The sequence below is a fragment of the Heterodontus francisci genome, chromosome 27, assembly GCF_036365525.1.
Source record: "Heterodontus francisci isolate sHetFra1 chromosome 27, sHetFra1.hap1, whole genome shotgun sequence".
NCBI classification, from domain to species: domain Eukaryota; kingdom Metazoa; phylum Chordata; class Chondrichthyes; order Heterodontiformes; family Heterodontidae; genus Heterodontus; species Heterodontus francisci.
This window is the reverse complement of record NC_090397.1, coordinates 58,320,947-58,344,526: the sequence shown is the minus strand read 5'-3', so window position 1 is coordinate 58,344,526 and position 23,580 is coordinate 58,320,947. Positions and strand designations below refer to the sequence as shown.

Genomic DNA, 23,580 nt, shown 5'->3' with positions numbered 1-23,580 from the left:
AAACTAATGGGATTAAAGGCTGACAAGTCCCCTGGACCCGATGGCCTGCATCCTTGTGTCTTAACAGAAGTGCCTGCAGAGATAGTGGATGCATTGGTTGTAATCTTCCAAAATTCCCTAGATTCTGGAAAGGTCCCAGCAGACTAGAAAATCGCAAATGTAACGCCCCTAAACAAGAAAGGAAGGAGACAGAAAGCAGGGAAACTATAGGCCAGTTAGCTTAACTTCTGTCATTGGGGAAATGCTGGAATCCATTATTAAGGAAGTAGTACCTGGATATTTAGAAAATAATAATACAATCAAGCAGAATCAACATGGTTTTGTGAAAGGGAAATTGTGTTTGACAAATTTATTAGAGTTCTTTGAGGATGTAACAAGCAGTGTGGATCAATGGGAAAGAGTAGATGTAGTGCATTTGATAAGGTGCCACATAAAAGGTTACTGCACATAAGAGCTCATAGTGTTGGGGGTAATATATTAGCATGAATAGAGGATTGGCTAACTAACAGTAAACAGAGTCAGGGTAAATGGGTCATTTTCAGGTTGGCAAACTAACTAGTGGGGTGCCACAGGGATCAGTGTTGGGCCTCAACTGTTTACAATCTATATGAATAACTTGAATGAAGGGACCAAGTACTTGGTAACCAATTTTGCTGATGATACAAAGATAGGTGGGAAAGCAGGTTGTGAGGAGGGCACAAAGGGCTGGATTTTATGGGGCCCCTGAGGTGGGGTTGGAGGCGGGGGGGGGGGGCCCATAGAATCGCGATGGGTAGAGGAGGGCCTGTTGCCACCCTGTCGCCAAACAATTTTGCCGGGGGTGGGATAGGCCAACGATGGCCTTCCTGCCCAGAAGCTAATTGAGGCCCTTAAGTGGCCTATTAACAGCCACTTATGGGACTCTCCCCACTGCCGCTGGGATCTAACCAGCGGCGCTGGGGGGGGAGGGGTGTGGATTTGCCATGCTGGGAGGGCGCGTTGTAAAATGAGGCACCTTCCGTGTGGGCTTCGGGGGAGCTGGGGTCCCTCCTCCATGGACAATCTGAGGCCCACAGAGTACCCTCGCTGGCAAAACCTCCATCTCAATTGACCCCCCTCCTCCTGGATGTTATGCCTACGCCACCCCTTCCCCTCGCCATGGCCTTGCGGACTGGCCCCGGGGACCCCACCTCATTTATCTGAGGTCCAGCACTGAACGTGGGTCCAGGGCCTCTGCATTACTGGCTGTGGCCACCGCCTCCAGTGGTAATGCCGATACAGCTGAGCTGCCAGTCCTGTGATTGGCTGGCAGCTCTTGGAGGCGGAATCCCCTTCTTTAAAGGGACGGAGATCCCGGCACCAGAAACCTCACCTCCGGAACAACAGTAGATTGCGCTGGGAGGGTGCAAAAAGGCCGAGGCGGGGTTCCCCCCGCCTTTTTGGCCTGGTGCTGGGAGCCTTGTCGCCTCCACAAGATCCCGGCTAAAGTGTCTGCAAAGGGATATAGTTAAGTGAGTGGACAAAAATTTGGCAGATGGAGTATAATGTGGGAAAATGTGAGGTTATTCACTTTGATAGAAGAAAAGAAGCAAAATATTATTTAAATGAAGAGAGACTATAGAATGCTGCTGTTTAGATGGATCTGGGTGTCTTGTACATTATATACAAAAAGTTAGCATGCAGGTACAGCAAATATTTTGGAAGGCAAATGGAACGTTGGCCTTTATTTCCAGGGGAATGGAGCATTAAAGTAGGGAAGTCCTGGTACAATTCCATAGGGTACTGGTGAGACAAGACCTAGAGTACTGCATACAGTTTTGGTCTTATTTAAGGAGGAACATACCTACATTGGAGGTAGTTCAGAGAAGGTTCACAAGGTTGATCCCTGGGATGAAATGGTTCTCTTATGAGCGAAGATTGAGCAGGTTGGGCCTATACTCATTGGAGTTTAGAAGAACGAGAGGTGACCTTATTGAAACATATCAGATTCTGAGGGGGCGTGACAGGGTAGATTCTAAGAGGATGTTTCCCCTCATGGGGGTATCTAGAACTAGTAGGGCATAGTTTCAGAATAAGGGGTCTCCCATATAAGATGGAGATAAGGAGGAATTTCTTCACTCGGAGGGTAGTTAATCTTTGGAATTCTCTTCCTCAGAGAACTGTGGAGACTGAGTCATTGGATATATTCAAGGCTGAGATATACAGATTCTTGAACTGTGGTGGGGGGGGGGTTGGTGGTCAGGGTTTTTTTTTATTTGTTCATGGGATGTGGGCATTGCTGGCTCAGCCAGCATTTATTGCCCATCCCTAATTGCCCTTGAGAAGGTGGTGGTGGTGGGGGTGCAGGCAGGAAAATGGAGTTGAGGCCAAGATCAGATCAGCCATGATCTTATTGAATGGTGGAGCAGGATTGAGGGGCCAAATGACCTACTCCTACTTCTATTTCTTATTTTCTGCTGATAGGGTTAGATGAAATAGGGTGCATGGAAGCTCCTGTGGAGCATAAACACAAGCCAGTTGGGCCAAATTATCTGTTTTTATGCTATAAACTCAATGTAATTCACTATGTAATGTAAGATGTTGAAATAACTTTTCAAATCATTGGAGAGGATTTTTAGGCCTTGCTAGGGCTGGAAACAGAGGCAGGCAGACAGTAAAGACAGGGCCAGTGTGCCAATTCCCCGGCTCCATCCCGCAAGTCGTGGGGATCCAACTGAAGTAATTAAAGGCCTATTGAAGGAGGCCGACTGGGATTTTCCAGTCAGCCTTCAGGCCCCTTCAACAGCACCTTCCAAACTCACAAACTTTACCACCTAGAAGGACAAGGGCAGCAGGTACATACAAACATACGAATTAGGAGCAGGAGTAGGACACTCAGCCCTTCAAGCCTGCTCCACCATTCAATAAGTTCATGGCTGAACTGATTACTCCACATTTCCACCTACCCCCGATAACCTTCTACCCCCTTGCTTATCAAGAATTATCTACCTCTGCCTTAAAAATATTCAAAGACTCTGCTTCCGCCACCTTTTGAGGAAGAGAATTCCAAAGACTCACGACCCTCTGAGTAAAAATTTCTCCTCATCTCTGTCTTAAATGGCCGACCCCTAATTTTTAAACAGTGACTCCTAATTCTAGATTCTCCCACAAGGGGAAACGTCTTTTCCACATCCACCCTGTCAAGCCCCCTCAGGAACTTATATGTTTCAATCAAGTTGCCTCTTACTCTTCTAAATTCCAGCGGATACAAGCCTAGCCTGTTCAAGTTTTCCTCGTAAGGCAGCCCGCCCATTCCAGGTATTAGTCTCGTAAACCTTCTCTGTACTGCCTCCAACGCATTTACATCCTTCCTTAAATAAAGAGATCAGTACTGTACACAGTACTCCAGATGTGGTCTCACCAATGCCCTGTATAGCTGAAGCATAACTTGCCTACTTATTTATTCAATTACCCTCCCTAAAAAATATAACATTCTATTAGCTTTCCTAATTACGTGCTGTACCTGCATACTAACCTTTCGTGATTCATGCACTAGGCCACCCAGATCTCTCTGCATCTCAGAGCTCTGCAATCTCTCACCATTTAGATAATATGCTTCTTTTTTATTCTTCCTGCCAAAGTGGACAATTTCACACTTTCCTATTATACTCCATTTGTCATGTCTTTGTCAACTCAATTAACCTATCTACATCCCTATGTAGCCCCCTTATGTCCTCTTCACAAGTTACTTTCCTACCTATCTTTGTGTCATCAACAAATTTAGCAACAATACCTTTGGTCCCTTCATCTAAGTCATTTATATAAATTGTAAAAAGTTGAGCTCCCAGCACAGATTCCTGTGGCACACCACACGTTACATCTTGCCAACCAGAACATGACCAATTTATGCCTACTTTCTGTTTCCTGTTAATTAGCCAATCTTCTATCCATGCCAGTAGGTTACCCCCTACACCATGAGCTTTTATTTTTTGCAATAACCTTTGATGCGGCACCTTATCAAATGCCTCCTGGAAATCTAAATACAATACATCTACTGGTTCCTCTTTATCCACAGCACATGTAACTCCCTCAAAGAACTCCAATAAATTGATTAAACATGATTTCCCTTTCACAAAACCATGTTTACTCTGCCTGATTACCTTGAATTTTTCTAAATGCCCTGCTATAACATCTTTAATAATAGCTTCTAACATTTTCCCTAAGACAGATGTTAAGCTAACTGGCCTGTAGTTTCCTGCTTTCTGTTTCCCCTTTTTGAATAAAGGAGTTACATTCGCTATTTTCCACTCTAATGGAACCTTCCCCGGATCTAGGGAATTTTGGAAAATTAAAACTAACGTATCAACTATCTCACTAACCACTTCTGTTAACACCCTAGGATGAAGTCCATCAGGGCCTGGGGACTTGTCAGCCTGCAGCTCTAACAATTTGTTCAGTACCACTTCCCTGGTGATTGTAATTTTCTTGAGTTCCTCCCTCCCTTCCATTTCCTGACTTACAGCTAATACTGGGATGTTACTTGTATCCTCAATATTGAAGACCGATGCAAAATATCTGTTCAATTCATCTGCCATCTCCTTATTACCCATTATTAATTCCATAGACTCGCTTTCTATAGGACCTACGCTCACTTTGTTAACTCTTTTCTTTTTTAAATATCTATAGAAACTCTTACTATTTGTCTTTATATTTCTTGCTAGCTTTCTCCCGTACTCTAATTTTACCTTCCTTATCAATCTTTTAGTCATTCTATGCTGTTTTTTTACATTCTGTCCAATCTTCTGACCTGAGATGCATGGGAACATCACCAACTGCAAGTTCCCCTCCAGGCCACACACCATCCTGAATTGGAACTATATCACCGTTCCTTCACTATCACTGGGTCAAAATCCTGAAACTTCCTTCCTAACAGCACTGTTGGTGTACCTACACCCCAAGGACTGCAGCGGTTCAAGAAGGCAGCTCACCATCAACTTCTCAAGGGCATTAAGGGATGAGCAATAAATGCTGACCTCGCCAGGCACACCCACATTCTCCAAATGAATTTTTAAAAAAGGCAACTTGGGACAGTTTAGCTGCCTGGAGGCACCCTCCCGGTGGTAGAGCAGGGGACCAGTGTTCTAGGCTGGCTTAGAGGTCCTCACTGCCTGCCTGGGTTCAGCAGCAGCCACTGACTGCCCTGTGGAGGGGCTCGCCCACCCCCACAATGGTGACCAGGCTGCTGAATCTATTTTTTACTTTAACTTTGAAAAGGTTGGAGAGGGCGTGGCTACATTTTGGGGTGCCCTTTCTCTCACGTACTTGCCATGGCATCCTGCTGCTGCTTTCAAGCTGGAGGGCCTCTGATTGGTCCTCCAGCTTTGAGAGCCTGCCCAATGTCCTTAATTGAACAGCGAGCCCGCCCTCTGCTCATTAATTGACTGATCCAGGGGAAATCACAGGTGAGTGACTGTTTCCCACACAGGTTGGGCTTCTGATCCACATTTGATCCTGATGGCGGGGTTCAGAAGCCCGCAGGAAAATCCTGCCCATTGTTACTTATTTGTCCCTTTAAAAGGAGTTTATTTTTAATCAGAAGTTTACTGCAAAAGTAAGATTAATTTATTGGAACATACTGGCTGAAAGGGGAACCATAATGTTTGGCAAATTTGATTCAATTTGTTCAGAAACATACAAATAATGTTCAGAAACATTATGACTAAAGTAATTAGCACTAAACAGTTTGTCTGCCTGTTCTCCTTCCACAAACAAAGACAGTTTGCCAAACCCTTTCATGTAGACAGTGCTTCCTGTTACGACCAAGTGAGAAAAGGGTCCAGGTTTACCTCTCAGCCTTCACCTGGTCTTACCATAACAGGGTTTAATTTTAAACACACCATGTTTTTAGCTCCCCCTTGGTGAACCCTTGTTCACTGCTTTCCAGTTATAAGGCAAAGAAACCAGCACAAATAGGTTTTCTTAGGTTTAAAGAAGAAAGGTTGAAATTTATTAAACTTAAACTTTAATTCGTTTAACACCTATGGATGCGCCCACGCTAACATGCATATGAGATACACCCATGCAGATGGAGACAGAAAAGAGCAGAAGAAAATAAAGTGGAAAAATTGAGGCAATCTCTGAAGAGGGTTTTTGTTACGGTTCTACGAGCTCACTGTGGAGTCCTTGAATGTAAGTAGATCTTGCTCTTTGTTGGGGCCCAGTAGTCTTCTTAAACCTTGTTTGCTGCAGGAGATCTTTCTCTATTGGGGATTCATGTGTCTTCAGTGGATTTGGAGTTCCATGTGAAAGAGAGGGAGAGACAGACCCGAGAGGTCTTCAGTCCAGGAGCATACTGCAGTCTGAGTTCAAACTTTTCGTACAAATCAGAAAAACGAGGTTGCCAAGCAGGCTAGTCAATGCCCAGCCGGTCTGACCATGCCTTTTTGTGGATTCAGCCATCCTGAAATTTGAGCTCCCTCACCTTCAATGTCTGGTGCTCAAAGTCCATTGCGGGTTAAATTGGATAAGGGAAGTAACCCCTTTGTCTCCCCAAGCACTGTCTGTTAATATGTAAATGTATTTCCAGCCAAGGACCTAGTGATTTTTTTTAAAAACAAGTCCTTTCTTCATTTCAGCAAAAATTTTCAAATCAATGTTCATATGACAAAATTAATACGCCTCATTCTTGTCAGTTGGGGGGAAGGGGTGGTCTGCATGACAGTCTTTTAAGTTTACATGGTTGTTGAACAATATTGGATTGTGATCATTTTGAGAAGGCAAAGTCTTTTGTAAAAATGAAGACCTGTAATTGGTACTATCATAAAACATTAGTGCACATTGTTAATAAACAGAATAGTAAAACTATGCCAATTAGGTCCCCATTGTAATGATGCATCTTTAAGGGATGTAGCAGAGGACTGTACTTTGAAGCTCAAGATAATGCATTTTTCAGTGATTCATGAACAAAAATTACTACGATTTTAGATATTTTCAGTGCAAATGGCTTAAAAGTACAGGTGCACTGTCTGGTTTCTGCTGATTAGAAGTTTTATTTATTTAGAGATACAGCACTGAAACAGACCCTTTGGCCCACCGAGTCTGTGCTGACCAACAACCACCCATTTATACTAATCCTACATTAATCCCATATTCCCTACCACATCCCCACCATTCTCCTATCACCTACCTACACTAGGGGCAATTTACAATGGGCAATTTACCTATCAACCTGCAAGTCTTTGGCTGTGGAAGGAAACCGGAGTACCCGGTGGAAACCCCCGGTGGTCACAGGAAGAACTTGCAAACTCCGCAAAGGCAGTACCCAGAAATGAACCCGGGTCGCTGGAGCTGTGAGGCTGCAGTGCTAACCACTACGCCACCGTGCCGCCCTTTTTATCCCAACTTCTCTCTTTCTCAAAGTATTGACTTGTGTTAACGAATGTTATACAGTCATTGATCACCTTCCAGTACCCCATCCAAATTGTTATTCCTTATGCATAACCCTGTACAGAGCTAGTTGTGGGGGTATCACTGCTGCTTCTAGACATGTTCTTCCCAGTGTCTACTTACATGAGCCTTCTAGTTGGATAATGATTAGGAGCAGGAGCCTGGCTAATTATTTCCCCTCCGTTTAGGGTTGCCAACTTTGTTTGGATATATTCCTGGAGGTGTCATCACATGATCAACTGTTTCCAACCACCACACACCCCCACACTCACACCATTGTTTGCCCAACATGTCCATACATGCGATGCCCCACCTTCCCACACCAATTGGAAAGCGAATAAACTTTTCATTACCCGATTGGATGATTCTTGACTGTCAGTCATTTCCCATATCCAATATTTTTTATAACTGGTAAACAAATTGTTCAAAGAATTTTCTTTAAAAAAGCAGATTTTTTTTATTGCCCCTATGATTTTTCTCCTGGGTTGCTTTCAGCAGTATCCTGAAATTAGTCTTCAATTCCTAAGACTCCAGGGCAATCCTGGAGGGTTGTCAATCCTACCTTTGTAACTGAAGTCCACTGAAATTAAGTGTAGCACTCTCACTGCCACCTAGCTAAGATCAGCAAACTGAGATACAACCATGATCTCCTGGGCAACACGAATCAGAGATACATCTCACTGCATTAACCCATGAGGCGTCTGTTATCTGATTTTCAATTACTGGTTATATAAATAACCATGACTGAATATGTTCCTTCTTTCAGTTAGAAGACAAGAACTTGAAGATTTGTTCAGAATGGATGGAAATATGATTGAACGTCAGTTCGTTGAAGACCGTTGCACAGAAATGGCCATAATTCCTTTCATCTGGAATGTCCGAACAGAGGGGCCACACTTCTCTCTTGACATGAAAATGTCTCGTCTGAAAGAGCTAGTATTTAATTTTGTGTTTGGATCAAGAGCCCACAGGTACATTTATAAGGGTGCAGTTGCACCTCAGTTATAAAGAGTTACATATTACTTTATTAATGAATTACTTTTCAAAGAATTGATAGATACCAAACCAGGGCTGGAATTTTACGTTGGGCGGGAGGCCCCGCCCACCAGCCAAAAGGTGGGGGGTGAGCCCGCTCTGCCAGACCTGGGTAGACATGCTGGGATTTTACGCTCCCAAGGTCCTTAATTGGCCTTGGGTGGGACTTTCACCTCTCTGAGGCAGGAAGTCCCGCCTAATGGAGCTCCCGGCCAATCAGCAGGCAGGCAGCTCTCAGTATCAGCAGCGCCACCAGAGGCAGTGGCCACTGCTGGGACTGCATCCAGCTGCAGCAGCAAGATGGACGATGGCCCTGGAAACAAGGTAAGTTTTTGGGGCCTCGCCAGGGACAATGGGCGGGGCCCCGGTGAGGCTGGGTTGCGGGGGGAGATCCGTTGGGTGTGCAGGGGTACTTTATTTCAGTGGGGGCAGTTGTGGCTTCGGGGGTGGGGAGCCCTCTGTGGGGTACAGGGCAGTTAATTGGCCACTTAAGGGCCTTGATTGGCTTGGGGCAGGTGGGCTTTTCTCGCCGCCACCCCTCTTAAAATTGCATTTATCTGTGGTTTTATTTTAACCTCACACTCATCCATCTATTAAGTAATAATTCAATGTAAGATTAATCCATGTCAATGTAATAGTTTATGTGATGCCTTAGTAATTGCGTCTGAATACTGAATTTATCTACATAAGACTGTATGAAGCTGATGTATTTGGTCTAGGTATTGGGCAAGGGGATTTAAAGGCTTCAGTTTCAGAGGCTATCAGCCTGCTTTCTCTGCTGGCCTTTCCTTTGCAAAGTCCCTAAATTGAGCCTTCAGAATGACCGAACCTAAAATGTACACCAATTACTAATATGAAAATGAAGCGCAGGCATCATTCTCTTCACAATGTAGGATTCTAAAAATCAACATCTCCTTAAATGAATTGAAAGAACTGCAGTGTGAGAGCCTGTCTCCCTTCGTGAATCTGCATGAGCTGAATGTGTCACTCAATTCTCTGCGTAGGTAAGTGCCAGTTTAATTGATAATCTTCAGTAAATTACCAAAATAACTCGGGGCTCATTTTTCTGTGATGTCCTCTTATCCTTCCCTTTCCACTGGTTTCCTCTCATTATTCCTACCCTAATTATTCCCTTGCTACAGCCAGGAGATAGCACAGTGATGGGTATTTGAGCAACCAGACTTATCCCATGTTTGTTCTCTAAACTTGCCAGTTTGATGATTACAACCTCATGCAGAATACATATGTTCTATTTCATGGTCATTGCAACATCTTAGTTTTAAACTTATCATGATCATCATTAATCAGTTCTTGAATTAGCCAGGGCATCTGCAACCTGCAGACCCTGACACCTCTGCACTACGGAACAAGTCAATGAAAGAGCGATAATGGACAGTCCCAAGTGCATAACCAGGGTTCGAGCCCCTGCCTTGGGAGGGTGTGAGTGGAGGATAGTGACAGGATCTCTGAGCCAGTTGGGGTTGAATTATGTAATTTACAATGTTAGACTGGGAGCCTAATGTCTCACTAGATCATCTTACATCTCAGGGAAGAATTTCACAGAGGATTAACTCCTCAAATGTTTTACTTCACAGAGCCTGCAGGATTTTAAATAAATTGGGCAAAGGGTTTACTGTAGGAATGTGATTGATGGGCTGAGTGACAGTTCCCTCACAGATTGTGATCCCTTTTCTCATTGTTACAGTTAGACCATTGGGACTTTAAAAACATAAAGCAGAAAATACAAAAGAAATGAATGCAAGGAAGGCTTTATTCTCAAATTGTACACAAAGAATTGTATATGAGGGGTTTCGATAGATTAAATAAAAATATTTCCACTGGCAGGAGGATTGGTAACCAGAAGACACAGATTTAAGGGAATTGGCAAATGAACTAGAGGGAGATGAGACAAATTGTTGTTACACATAGCATTGTTATGATCTGGAATACACTGCCTGAAAAGCTGGTGGGTGCAGATTCAGTAATAACTATCAGAGGGAATTGGATAATTATATGAAAAGGAACAACTTGCAGGGCTATGGGGAAAGATCAGGAGTGTGGGGCTAATTGGATACTCTTTCAAAAAGCCAGTAAAGGCTTGAGAGGCTAAATGGCCACTTCTGTGCTATATGATTCAATGAATTAGAGTACAAAAAGGGACTGTTTCAAACAACAGTAAAAATGGTGACTGAATATATTAACAGACTCTGCCTGTGCCTATCCTGTGCTGGGGTAGTGTGCCAAGCTAATGGTTTCAAACTGCAGTTATGTCCTGCAAATACACTTTCCTTCACTCAGTTCAATAAAGGCAGTTGTTACAACCAGGTGAGAAAGAGGACTAGGGTTCCCTTTCAGCCTTCACCTGGTCTTACCGTAACAGGGTTGAATTTTAAACACACTGTGTTTTTAGCTCCCTCTTGGAGAATCCTTGCTCAACGATTTCCAACTATTTCCACTGTGGCACAGTGGCGCAGTGGTTAGCACCGCAGCCTCACAGCTCCAGCGACCCGGGTTCGATTCTGGGTACTGCCTGTGTGGAGTTTGCAAGTTCTCCCTGTGACTGTGTGGGTTTCTGCCGAGTGCTCCGGTTTCCTCCCACAGCCAAAGACTTGCAGGTTGATAGGTAAATTGGCCATTGTAAATTGCCCCTAGTGTAGGTAGATGGTCGGAGAATAGTGGGGATGTGGTAGGGAATATAGGATTAATGTAGGATTAGTATAAATGGGTGGTTGTTGGTCGGCACAAACTTGGTGGGCTGAAGGGCCTGTTTCAGTGCTGTATCTCTAAATAAATAAATAAGGCAAAGAAACTAGCACAAACAGGCTTTCTTAGGTTTAAAGAAGAAAAGTTGAAATTCATTAAACTTAAACTCCAGTTCGGTTGACGCCTACGAATACATGATGCGCCCACGCTAGCATGCCTATGCGATACACACATGCAATTAGAGACAAAAGAGCAGAAGAAATAAAGTGGAAAAGTTTGAGCCAATATCTGAAGAGTTTTTGTTATGGTTCTTCGAGCTCACTGTACAGTTCTTGATTGTAGGTAATCTTGCTTTTTGCTGGGGCCCAGTATTCTTCTTAAACCTTGTTCACTGTAGGAGACTTTTCTCTTTTGGGGTTTGTATGTCTTCAGTGGATTCAGAGGCTTATGAGAAAGAGATGGGAGCAGACAGGAGAGATCTTCTTCGGTCCAGGAGCAGACAGACTTTCTGATTTCAAACTGTTTGTACAATTCAGAAAAACCAGGTTGCCAAGCAGGTTATGTGACTAACTGGTCTGATCACATCTTGGATTGTGTCACCTTAGCAGTCTCTGGAATGCTCCTCTTAAACACAATACCTGGTGATCAAGGTCCATTGTGGGTTGAATGTGCCAGGGAATGGTCCTTTGTCCTTCCAATCACCGTCTGTTCATATGCAGATGTCTTTTCCAGCCACGGCTGATCTGTTTAACAAGTCCTTTCTGCACTCCAGTAACAGTTTAAAATCAATGTTCATGACAAAATTAATGTGCCTCATTCTTGGCAGTTAGGGGCCCAGTATCACACAGTAATCAGTTATTAAATGCACCTTTCTCTTAATACTTGCTGCACTGTTGGCTTACGAGGATAAGAATTGTAATCTTACATTCTCTTTCTCCTCCCTGGATGTTTACTGAGTTAAAATAAGGATTTATCTTACTGCACTCTGCACTTAACTTTCTTTCTCTTGTGGTCTCAAACCTATGTCATATCTTAGCTCCCTCATTCAGAATCTACATGCTTTTAATTGAAGTCAGTGGAATTGAATATTGGTCATATTACGGGCAGGCAATGCAATACCACTCATTTTGCCGAACAGCCCAATACAAGTTTCTACCACTAAGTGCCTGAAAATTCCCAACGAAATGATTAACTTTGCCTGGTAAATCAACAAACATTTTTGTTGAAGTTTATTCTCTCTCTCTTGATATGTGTGTGTTTTTTTGCTTTTGCAGTATTTCATGGCTCAGTGTCTTACCTCACCTGATGGTTTTGAACCTGTCACACAATGATATTGAAACTCTCCAAGGGTTAGAAAGCTGCAAGATGCTGACAGTCCTGGACCTCTCGCACAACCGCATCAGGAGCATCGCCAACCTACCCAGTCTCTACAGCTTGACTGAGTTACACCTCAGCGGCAACAGGGTAACACTTTAGTGACCACCTGTCCAGCTGCCTGACATTGTGCCATGTGTTAGCAAGCTGTGTGTAGAAGTCCGGATCTGATGTTCCCTAGCTTTGTGCCCAGGGAATGCCTCAATTCCCTATCTTTGTAATCTCCTCCAGCCCTACAATGCTCCGAGATCTCTGCACCTCTGCAATTTCAGTTTCTTGTGCACCCTGATTTCATTGCTCCAACATTGGCCAACTGTGCTTTCAGCTGCCTGGGTCCTAAGCCTGGAATTCCCTCCCTAAGCCCCTCTGCTTCTCTATATTCCTTTATGACACTTCATAAAATCTACCTCTCTGACCAAGCTTTTGGTCACCCAATACCTTCTTACGTGGCTCAATGTCAAATTTTGTTTGATAACACTCCTGTGAACTGCCTTGGGATGTTTTACTATGTTAAAGACGCTATATAAATGCAAGCTGATGGGATGTGCAAGAGGCCAGCCAGAGTTGAAGAAGCACAGAGCTGTCGGAGGGTTGTAATGCTGGAGGAGGTTACAGAGGTAGGTAACTCAAGAGGTGAGGTGAGGTGAGAGTGACTGCCCTTGACATCAAGGCAGCATTTGACCGAGTATGGCATCAAGGAGCCCTAGCAAAACTGGAGTTAATGGGAATTGGGGGAAAACTCTCCGCTTGTTGGAGTCATACCTAGCACAAAGGAAGATGGTTGTGGTTGTTGGCGGTCAATCATTTCAGCTCCAGGACATCACTGCAGTAGTTCCTCAGGGTAGTGTCCTAAGCCCAACCATCTTCAGCTGCTTCACCAATGACCTTCCTTCAATCATAAGGTCAGAAGTGGGGATGATCGCTGATGATTGCACAATGTTCAGCACCATTCGCGACTCTACTGAAGCAGACCATGTAGAAATGCAGGAAGACCTGGACAATATCCAGGCTTGGGCTGATAAGTGGCAAATAACATTTGCGCCACACAAGTGCCAGGCAATGACCATCTCCAACAAGAGAGAATCTAACCATCTCCCCTTGATATTCAATGGCATTACCATCACTGAATCCCCCACTATCAACATCCTGGGGGTTACCATTGACCAGAATCTGAACTGGAGTAACCATATAAGTACTGTGGCTACAAGAGCAGGTCAGAGGCTAGGAATCCTGCAGCGAGTAACTCACCTCCTGACTCCCCAAAACCTGTCCACCATCTGCAAGGCACAAGTCAGGAGTGTGATGGAATACTCTCCACTTGCCTGGATGGGTGCAGCTCCAACAACACTCAAGAAGCTCGACAAAGCAGCCCGTTTGATTAGCACCCCATCCACAAACATTCACTCCCTTCACCAACGACGCCTAGTGGCAGCAGGTTCTACCATCTACAAGATGCAGTGCAGCAATGCACCAAGGCTGTTTGGACAGCACCTTCCAAACCCATGACGTCTACCACCTAGAAGGACTAGGGCAGAAGTCACATGGGAACACCACCACCTGCAAGTTCCCCTCCAAGCCACACATCATCCTGACTTGGAACTACATCGCCGTTTTGTCACTGTCGCTGGGTCAAAATCCTGGAACTCCCTTCCCAACAGCACTGTGGGTATACCTACCCCACATGGACTACAGCGGTTCAAAAAGTCAGCTGACCACCACCTTCTCAAGGGCAATTAGGGATGGGCAATAAATGCTGACCTAGCCAGTGATGCCTACATCCCAGAAACGAATAAAACAAAAGGGAGCTGTGAGGCCATGGAGGGATTTGCAAACAAGCATGAGTGTTTCAAAATTGAGGTACAGGTCGACAATATCGAGGGATTAGCGGACACTGAACGTGAAATGTGTAATGTGCTCCAGGAGGTTAACTGCTGCACCTGAGGGGGCATTGGGCAATTGCACACTCATGAAACACATAGTCTAGGAAAGGTTCCAGGTTCTAGTCTTGCTCTTAACCACAATGGCAGCAAAGGATGCTACAATTGCCTTCAGCACATCCAGGTGAGGGTGTGAAAGAATCAGCCAGCCAGCTTCTGATTGCTATCCATTGTGTCCTGTTGGAATGTGAGTACATTATGAGCTAAGAACAGGCTCCGAGGTATCATAGCCTGTGAGGCTTGCTATACAGGCACAGACATGAAGTACAGACTATTAGGCAAAGTGTTTGAGGGCTGCATGTGACCATCAATCTGTACCTCAACACGAGTTAATGTGTTATTGAACAAAATCCAAAAGACTTCTATAGGCATATAAATAGTAAAAAGGTAGTAAGAGGCAGGGTGGGGTCGTTTAGTGGTTAGCACCGCAGCCTCACAGCTCCAGGGACCCGGGTTCAATTCTGGGTACTGCCTGGGTGGAGTTTGCAAGTTCTCCCTGTGTCTGCGTGGGTTTCCTCCCACATGCCAAAGACTTGCAGGTTGATAGGTTAATTGGCCATTATAAATTGCCCCTAGTATAGGTAGGTGGTAGGGAAATATATTGGGACAGGTGGGGATGTGGTAGGAATATGGGATTAGTGTAGGATTAGTATAAATGGGTGGTTGATGGTCGGCACAGACTCGGTGGGCCGAAGGACCTGTTTCAGTGCTGTATCTCTAAACTAAATTAAACAAAAACTAAAATGGGGATCTATGCATGGAGGCAGAGGGCATGGCTGAAGTACTAAATGAGTACTTTGCATTTGCCTTTGCCAAAGGTGCTGCCAAAGTCATAGTGAAAGAGGAGGTAGTTGAGATACTGGATGGATTGACAATTGATAAAGAGGAAATATTAGAAATGCTGGCTGTAATTAAAGCTGATGTCACCAGGACAACATGGGATGCATCTAATCATGCTGAGGGAAGTAAGGGTGGAAATTGTGGAGGTACTGACCATAATCCTCCCATCCTCCTTAGATATTGGGGTGGTGCTAGAGGATGGGAGAATTGCAAATGTTATACCCTTGTTCAAAAAAGGGTGCACGGATAAACCCAGCAACTATAGTCCAGTCCGTTTAACCTTTTAGAAAGCTTTTAGAAACGATAATCCAAGACAAAATTAATGCACTTGGACAAGGGTAGATTAATTAAGGAAAGCCAGCACAGATTTGTTAAAGGTAAATCATGTTTAACTAATTTGATTGAGTTTTTTGATGAGGTAACAGGGTTGATGAGGGTAATGTGGTTGATATGGTGCACATGGACTTCCAAAAGGCATTTGATAAAGTGCCACATAATAGGCTTGCCAGCAAAATTGAAGCCCATGGAATAAAAGGGACAGTGGCAACATGGATATGAAGTTGGCTGTGTAACAAGAAGCAGAGAGTAGTGGTGAACGGTTATTTTTCAGACTGGAGGAAGTGGAGTTCTCCAGGGGTCATAAATAGGACCACTGCTTTTCTTGATATCTGTTAATGACCTAAACTTCAGTATACAAGGCACAATTTCAAAATTTGCAGATGATACAAAACTTAAGTATTGTGAACTGTGAGGAAAATAGTGATAGACTTCAAGAGGACATAGACATGCAGGTGGAATAGGCAGACACATAACGGGTGAAATTTAATGCAGAGAAATGTGAAGTGATACATTTTGGTAGGAAGAACGAGGGGAGGCAATATAAATTAAAGAATACAATTGTAAAGGACATGCAGGAACAGAGACCTGGGGGTATATGTGCACAATTTGTTGAAGTCAGCAGGACAGGTTGACAAAGTGGTTAAAAAGGCATACGGGATCTTGGGCTTTATAAATAGAGGCATAGAGAAGTTATGATGAACCTTTATAAAATACTGGTTCAGCCTCAACTGGAGTATTGTGTCCAATTCTGGCACCACACCTTCAGAAGGATGTGAAGGCTTTAGAGATGGTGCATAAAAGATTTGTGAGAATGGTTCCGGGATGAGAGACTTCAGTTACGTGGATAGATTGGACAATCTGAGCAGGTTCTCCTTGGAAGAGAAGGTTGAGAGGAGATTTAATAGAGGTGTTCAAAATCATGAGAGGTCCAGACAGTGTAGATAGGAAGAAACTGCTCCTGTTGGCAGAAAAGTCAATAACAAGTGGGCACAGATTTAAGGTGATTGGCAAAAGAACCAACGGTGATATGAGGAAAAGCATTTTCACGCAGCCAGTGGTCAGGATCTGGAATGCACTGCCTGAGAGAGTTATGGAGGCAGATTCAATCGTGGTGTTCAAAAGGGTAAGACACTGAAGAGAAATACAGTGCAGGGCTATGGGGAAAGGGCGGGGGAGTGGGACTAGCTGAGTTGCTCTTGCAGAGAGCCATCACGGATATGATGGGCTGAATGGCCTCCTTCCATCAGTAACTATTCTATGATTATATGATTCAATGGATGACCTGTTCTATGCTGTAAATTCCATATAATTCAATGTACTTTAATGTAATTGTGTCTCCCTGACCTTTACTGGTCCTGTAATCACCAGGTGATTATTTTGTGCTTTCAATCCATTTCAGTTGGAGTCCCTAGAGGGTGTTCAGACCGCCCCTCAACTCAGCGAGCTGTATGTTCAGGGTAACCGTATCCACAGCCTACTGCATCTGTCCAGCTCCCTGGGGCTGCGTGTTCTTGATGCTTCAGACAATGTGATCCTCTCCCTCGTTGACGCGCTGCATGTTCTTGGAAACCTGAAGAGACTGAAGCAGCTAAGACTCAAAGTAAAGTTATTTATCATGTTTTAGGGTTGTTTTCACCAACCTTGTTTATGTAGATTCAAAGTTGATAATTTTGTTGAAGTCCATGGAAATAAAAACCGGGAGAGATATAAAATGGGCTACTTATTCACTTTCAGGCAGAACAGGCTTGAGGAGCTGAATGGCCTACTCCTATGTCCCTATGTTCCTATCACCTGTTTTACACAAAGTCAAAATTACCTCCAATGACTGTTAACTATCATCCCACAGTAGGAACACATCTAGGTCAGGCCTTATAGAAAGGTCAGACATCTATCTGCAGTGGCCATTACCTCTGTATGTGGTTGTAAAAACAAAATGGCTATGAGTGTTAATGCTTCTTCACATTTTGCCACGGAGCAAGTTTTTTTTTATTCATGCATGGGATGTGGACGGCGCTGGCCAGGCCAGCATTTATTGCCCATCCCTAATTGCCCTTGAGAAGGTGGTGGTGAGCTGCAAGATGCAAGCAGTAAGGTGCAAGTTCCACAATTTTACTTGCGTTGACTCCTAATCTCGGCAGTGTTGTCAGGCGGGGTTGTTCCAATCTTCCCCCAGTGAGGGTGTCATTTCCCCACTTCTCACCCCACCCCCACTTCTCTTGCAGCAGCATCGGCTGAAGCCTGGAAGCAGGTTGTCTACTTACTGACTTAATCAGGGAGTAATGGGTGGTCTGGAATGGCCTAGATGGGGAGGGGAGGGGAATGAAAACTAACTTTAATAAAAAAAGTGAAGAATAAAAAGCTCTGAATGTGCTCAATGCATAACACAATCTTGAATTTGGTTAAGGTTGGCTGACTAATAAAGTAAGCCTTCTCCAATGAACGTATAAGGAAACATCGGTTGTTCCAGTGTCCTTAAACAAATAAAAGTCCCCCCTTTTAGAGGGGCACAGCTAATAAAGGACTAAACCATAAAACAAGGAAACTGATGACTTAAATGATAATATTATCACTGGACAAGGATTTTTTTTTTAGGGATGGGCAGCAAATGCTGGCCTTGTCAACCATGCTCACATCCCATCAACAAATAATAAAAAAAAGCCCTCGTCAAGGCAATGCTCCAGTCCCTGCAATGCCCACAAGTCATGGAAAGTCTCAGGGGTACTGGTATACTCCGCATGATCCTTCTCCAGGGCCATGCAGAGAAGCAGACAGCCAGAGTGACCATCCCACGGGCTGCGTTCAACCTGGACCTGAGTTTTGTGGCAGACACACATTTCAAGTTTTGCCACAATTTTATTTGTCGATAATTTGTGTAACAAATTCATGCACTGAGTTGTAATGATCTGTTTGGGAACAAATATGTGTGTGCCACACCAACTGTTAATGTTGAAAGATGTTACCCTAAGGCTCCCTATTCACCATAAGCTTGTGGATTAAACATTTATGCAATATGTGCCAGGCAGAGTGTGATCTTGCAGCAACTCAGCACGTCCCAACAGAGCGAGCGACTAGCTGAGATGAAAAGAGATGGCAGAGGAGTGACCTAAAAGAGGTTTGTAAATTTATGAAGAGGTTTGCGAGAGTAGGCATAAAGAAAATGTATCCACTTGTGAGGACTTTCCAAAACTAGGGGTCATAAGTATAAAATAGCCACGAGTAACTCCAATAAGGAATTAAGGAGAAACTTCTTTACCCAAAGAATGGTTGGAATGTGAAACATGTGACCACATGGAGTATTTGAGGTGAAAAGCATTTGATACACTTAAGGGGAAGCTGGATGAGGGAGAAAGGAATAGAAGGTTATGCTAATGGGGTTAGATAAAGAAGGGTGGGAGCATAAACACCGGCATAGACTAAAATAAAAGGAAAATACTGCAGATGCTGGAAATCTGAAATAAAAACAAAGTGCTGAACATGCTCAGCAGGTCTGGCAGCATCCAAACCTGCTGAGTATTTATAGCTCTTTCTGTTTTTATTACTGGCATAGATTAGTTGGGTCAAATGGTCTGTTTCTGTGCTGCAAATTCTACACAGTTTACTAAAGTGAGGGTGGTAGATTATCAGCCCCTGCTACGGGAATAAAAGTGATGCACCACAATGACGGACAAGGCAAGGCAATACCTGTGCAACCCTACCTAACTAGCCCTGCCCCCTTCATCATGACCTCTATCAATGAATGTTCCCCTGCAATTGCTATGTAAGCAAAACGACAACCTCACCAACACAGAAGCCTTATGCAATTCAGATTTTCTTCTGAAACTGTGTTGCTTCAGGAATGGTAAGTGTCTGACGTATTTTTAAATTCATGCTTAGGGCAATCCCTTAACCCGAGACAACAGCTACAGCACTGCCATTGGGCAATCCACAACAGCTGAAATTCTGGACAATGTCCTCCTAAGAGACCGGTACACATATGGGTCAATGTTTCCACCACATGGAGATGTACGAGGGCAAGTGAAGGAGGACCTGAAAGCAACTGTACGGGTGGCATTCCAGAACAAAGTTCAGGAGAAACAAAGGGAAACTGAAAGTGCCATACATTACCTTCACAGCAGAATACTGTAAGTAAACAGTTGGACTTTAATCTTAGTTCTTTGTTAATGCTCTTGCTCTCAAATCACAAATGAAAATTCCACATCTCCCCCATCCTTGAATTTGGCTCCAAGAAGTTTACTTACCTCTTTTGTACCAAATAATTCATTTCTTCTCCGAAACCTTTAACTCTCTATGAAGTCAAAGCCCATCAATGATTGAATAATGAACCTGTGTCTTGGGAGGTTCTTCAGGCACCTCTCTTACACTTACAATAGGTCAATAAATGGTTATTTTATCACCACTAGCCTCCAATCTCTGTCAAAGTCATTCTTTATTTTATTGATACCACTCAGGTCATATTGCTTCTCTGAACTTTCTCTTTTTGTTTCATCTAATGGCCAAATGCATTTTCTCCCCGCTGTGCCATTGTGTTGAAATCAAGATTGATTGCATCAACTCAAACTCATTCTTTTTGAGGACTTCAAAATTACACAGAATTACATAGAGTTTGCAGCACAGATACAGACCATTCAGCCCAACTGGTCCACGGCAGCATTTATATTTTAAATGAACCTCCTCCCACCCCTCTTCACCTAACCCGATCATCATTCTTTTCTCCCTCATTTGTTTATCTAGTTTCCCATTTGATGTCTGTATGCTTTTGACTGAACTACTCCTGTGGTAGTGAGTTCCACATGCTCACCACTCTTTGGGTAAAGAAATTTCTCCTGAATTCTCTATTGGATTTATTCGTGACTATCTTGTATTTATGGCACCTAGTATTGGTCTCCCCAGCAAGTGCAAACATCTTCTCTTCCTCTGCGCTATCAAACTCCTTCATAATTCTAATTGTGGAACTCCTCACCTCTCTGTTTTTCCTTCCACAATCTATAGGCTTTTAAAACTCAAGTTTGGTGCACCCCACCCATCAGTTGATCTACCTTGTCTTCTTTCTTCCCTTCCTTCATAGTAATATTAGGAAGGTTTTGAATGTACTCAATTCTTGGGAGAGCCTATTCCGAAACTAGGCTCAAGCAATGCTTCACTGCACCCTCCTCTAATTGCAAATGCGTTCATCTCATTGTTAAATTGCCTGTAACATTCTTCATGGGAGCTGATGTTGATTCAATGGCATGAGTGTATTTGCACTTCAAGGAAATGGCTAACCAATGGAGGAGGAGGGGCTGGGAGGTGGGGAACGGTGGCTGAGTTAAAGCATCTGTCAAGACCAGGATTTGAACCATAGTTCCAGACATGGGAACTAAAATATAAACAGAAAATGCTGCAAATTTGGAGCAGGTTAATTGGCCGCTGAAGGAGAAAAGACAGATTAACCTTCTTGGTTTAACCTTTATCTGAACTGACTATGAAAGGTTAATCCATTTTCATTTAGATACTGATTGGTCTGTTGCCCATTTTCTAGAGTTTTCTATTTTTATTTCTTTTTCTGGGTTTCTTTCTCCCTCACATGTGAGAAAGGTTCTGTACATCCATTGTATGGCAGTGTCAGGGTGTTCATAAATCAGGTCTACATTCACAGTAGTCCTTGTGTTTAAAGCTTGTGTGTGTATACAAAATACTAATCTTTTTCTCCATTTTCCCACGAAACCTTCCTCTTCTGTTGATAGAGGTCAACTGATACTTTGCTCAATTGTGAGCTGAATGAGTGTTTGTGGTCAAACCCACTCCTGTCCTCCCCTGAGATCCACGCGTATAGACTTCTAGTAGGGCAGGGTGAGCTCCCTTTAATAGTAATTAGGAGAGGAATGTTCTTTGAATGTAATTAGGAGAAGAATCCTCTATGTAACCAAGGAGCAGTGAGGCTGGTTTCAGCAGTGGTATGATTGGGTAACTGAGCACAGACTGGGAAATGAACTGAGACCTTCCTGGACTGGACAGCTTAGCTGCCCATTGCATTTAATCATAAACATTTTTCTTCTATTCAAAGGACATTATTGCCATTATTATATACAAAAGGGCGGCACAGTGGCGCAGTGGTTAGCACCGCAGCCTCACAGCTCCAGGGACCTGGGTTCGATTCTGGGTACTGCCTGTGTGGAGTTTGCAAGTTCTCCCTGTGTCTGCGTGGGTTTCCTCCGGGTGCTCCAGTTTCCTCCCACATGCCAAAGACTTGCAGGTTGATAGGTTAATTGGCCATTATAAATTGCCCCTAGTATAGGTAGGTGGTAGGGAAATATATAGGGACAGGTGGGGATGTGATAGGAATATGGGATTAGTGTAGGATTAGTATAAATGGGTGGTTGATGGTCGGCACAGACTCGGTGGGCCTGTTTCAGTGCTGTATCTCTAAACTAAACTAAAAAAAAAAGAACCATAGGGGAAATTAAGAGAATTTTTTTTTTTTACGCAGTAAATTGTTATGATCGGGAATACAGTGCCTGAAAGCACTCCAGAGAACTGAGTACAAAAATCTAGGCAGATATTCTCAGTGCAGTACTGAGGGAGTGCTGCACTGTTGGAGGTGCTGCCTTTCAGATGAGACGCTAAACTGAGGGTCCATCTGCTCTCTCAGGTGGGCATAAAAGATCCCTTGGCACTATTTTGAAGAAGAGCAGGGGAGTTATCCCTGGTGTCTTGGCCAATAATTATTCCTTAATCAGTATCACAAAAAAAATTATCAGGACATTATTGTGTTGCTGTTTTTGGGAGCTTGCTGTGCACAATTATGGCTGCCACATTTCCTACATTACAACAGTGAGTACGCTTCAAAAAAAGTACTTCAATGGCTGCAAAGCTCTTTGGAATGTCCTGAGGTAATGAAAGGTGCGATATAAATCAATGCAAGCCTTTTTTTAAAGAGTTTTGGAAGCTGATTCAGTTACAACCTTCAGAGCAGAATTGAATATATACCCAAAAAGGAAAGGTTTGCAGGGCTATTGAGAAAGAGCAGGGGAGTGGGACTAATTGGATAGCTCTTTCAAAGAGCAGGCACAAGTACGATGGGCCAAATGGCCTCCTTTTGTTCTGTAAGATTCTATGATTAGCTTTTAACATTTTCCTATCTTTTGCTCCCAATCATAAAATCACCAAACCAGAAGGTAGACATGGACAAATGAGGTCTTGAGGCCTATCATAGCCTATCCATGCAATAAGAACCTACAGTCCCCCTATCACACCATCGATCTCATATACAATTCCTGGAATTTTGCCTCCTCCACCCTACCCTTTCCAATGTGTTCACCCTTCTTTGTGCGAAGAGCCTTAGTCTGAAATGTTGGTTTTAAATCTGTGCCACCATGCGTTGGCACACCCTTTGCCCTAACTTTCTAAACCCATATTGATGCACTTCACAGGAATCTTCAAGAAGAACAGGAGGATTATGAAGACCACTTAACAGTGGAGTTGGAAGCATATAACAGGTACCTGGAGCAGATGTAGCCCCAAATCCTTCAATGACTTGAAGTGCATAACTTATAGTCATTTCAAAAATCATAAAAAAATTATTTATGACTCAAAATTGTAGTTATTTTTTAACTGTAACAGAAAGATCAATGGTAATTTGTCATAATTCAAGTTTATTGTACATTGGAGGAAATTCAAAGGTGACAGTAACCTCCAGGGTACTCAGTAGGATTTAATAGAATCTTTTTGGATCCTTTAATAGGATTCTTCTTTAAACATCACATCCCCCACCCCACCCGCTTCCTTTCCTAGAGTAATTGGGAGTAACGTTAACCTAACCTGCTGGACAGGCAACCTACGGGATCTGATATTCTGCCCGTTCTACACCCAGCCTGACTTGACTGTAGGTTAGGTTGCAGTTACCCACCACCACCCCACCCTCCCGCCCCACTGACCCATACTAGGGTATAGTTCCATGGATGAAACAATA

The 23,580-nt window shown here is 43.6% G+C and overlaps 1 protein-coding gene across 1 annotated transcript in view; it reads left to right on the top strand.

The window, feature by feature from the left end:
- Positions 1–6,022: 6,022 nt before the first annotated feature.
- The window catches only part of LOC137385033 (protein phosphatase 1 regulatory subunit 7-like), a 45,343-nt gene continuing 27,785 nt past the window's right edge, over positions 6,023–23,580 (top strand). Inside the window, exons 1-7 of the mRNA XM_068059779.1 lie at positions 6,023–6,147; positions 8,171–8,375; positions 9,333–9,443; positions 12,417–12,606; positions 17,032–17,232; positions 19,506–19,753; positions 23,042–23,107. Of these exons, the coding sequence (XP_067915880.1) occupies positions 8,203–8,375; positions 9,333–9,443; positions 12,417–12,606; positions 17,032–17,232; positions 19,506–19,753; positions 23,042–23,107 (989 nt within the window). The 5' untranslated portion in view covers positions 6,023–6,147; positions 8,171–8,202. The remainder of the gene's footprint in view (positions 6,148–8,170; positions 8,376–9,332; positions 9,444–12,416; positions 12,607–17,031; positions 17,233–19,505; positions 19,754–23,041; positions 23,108–23,580) is intronic.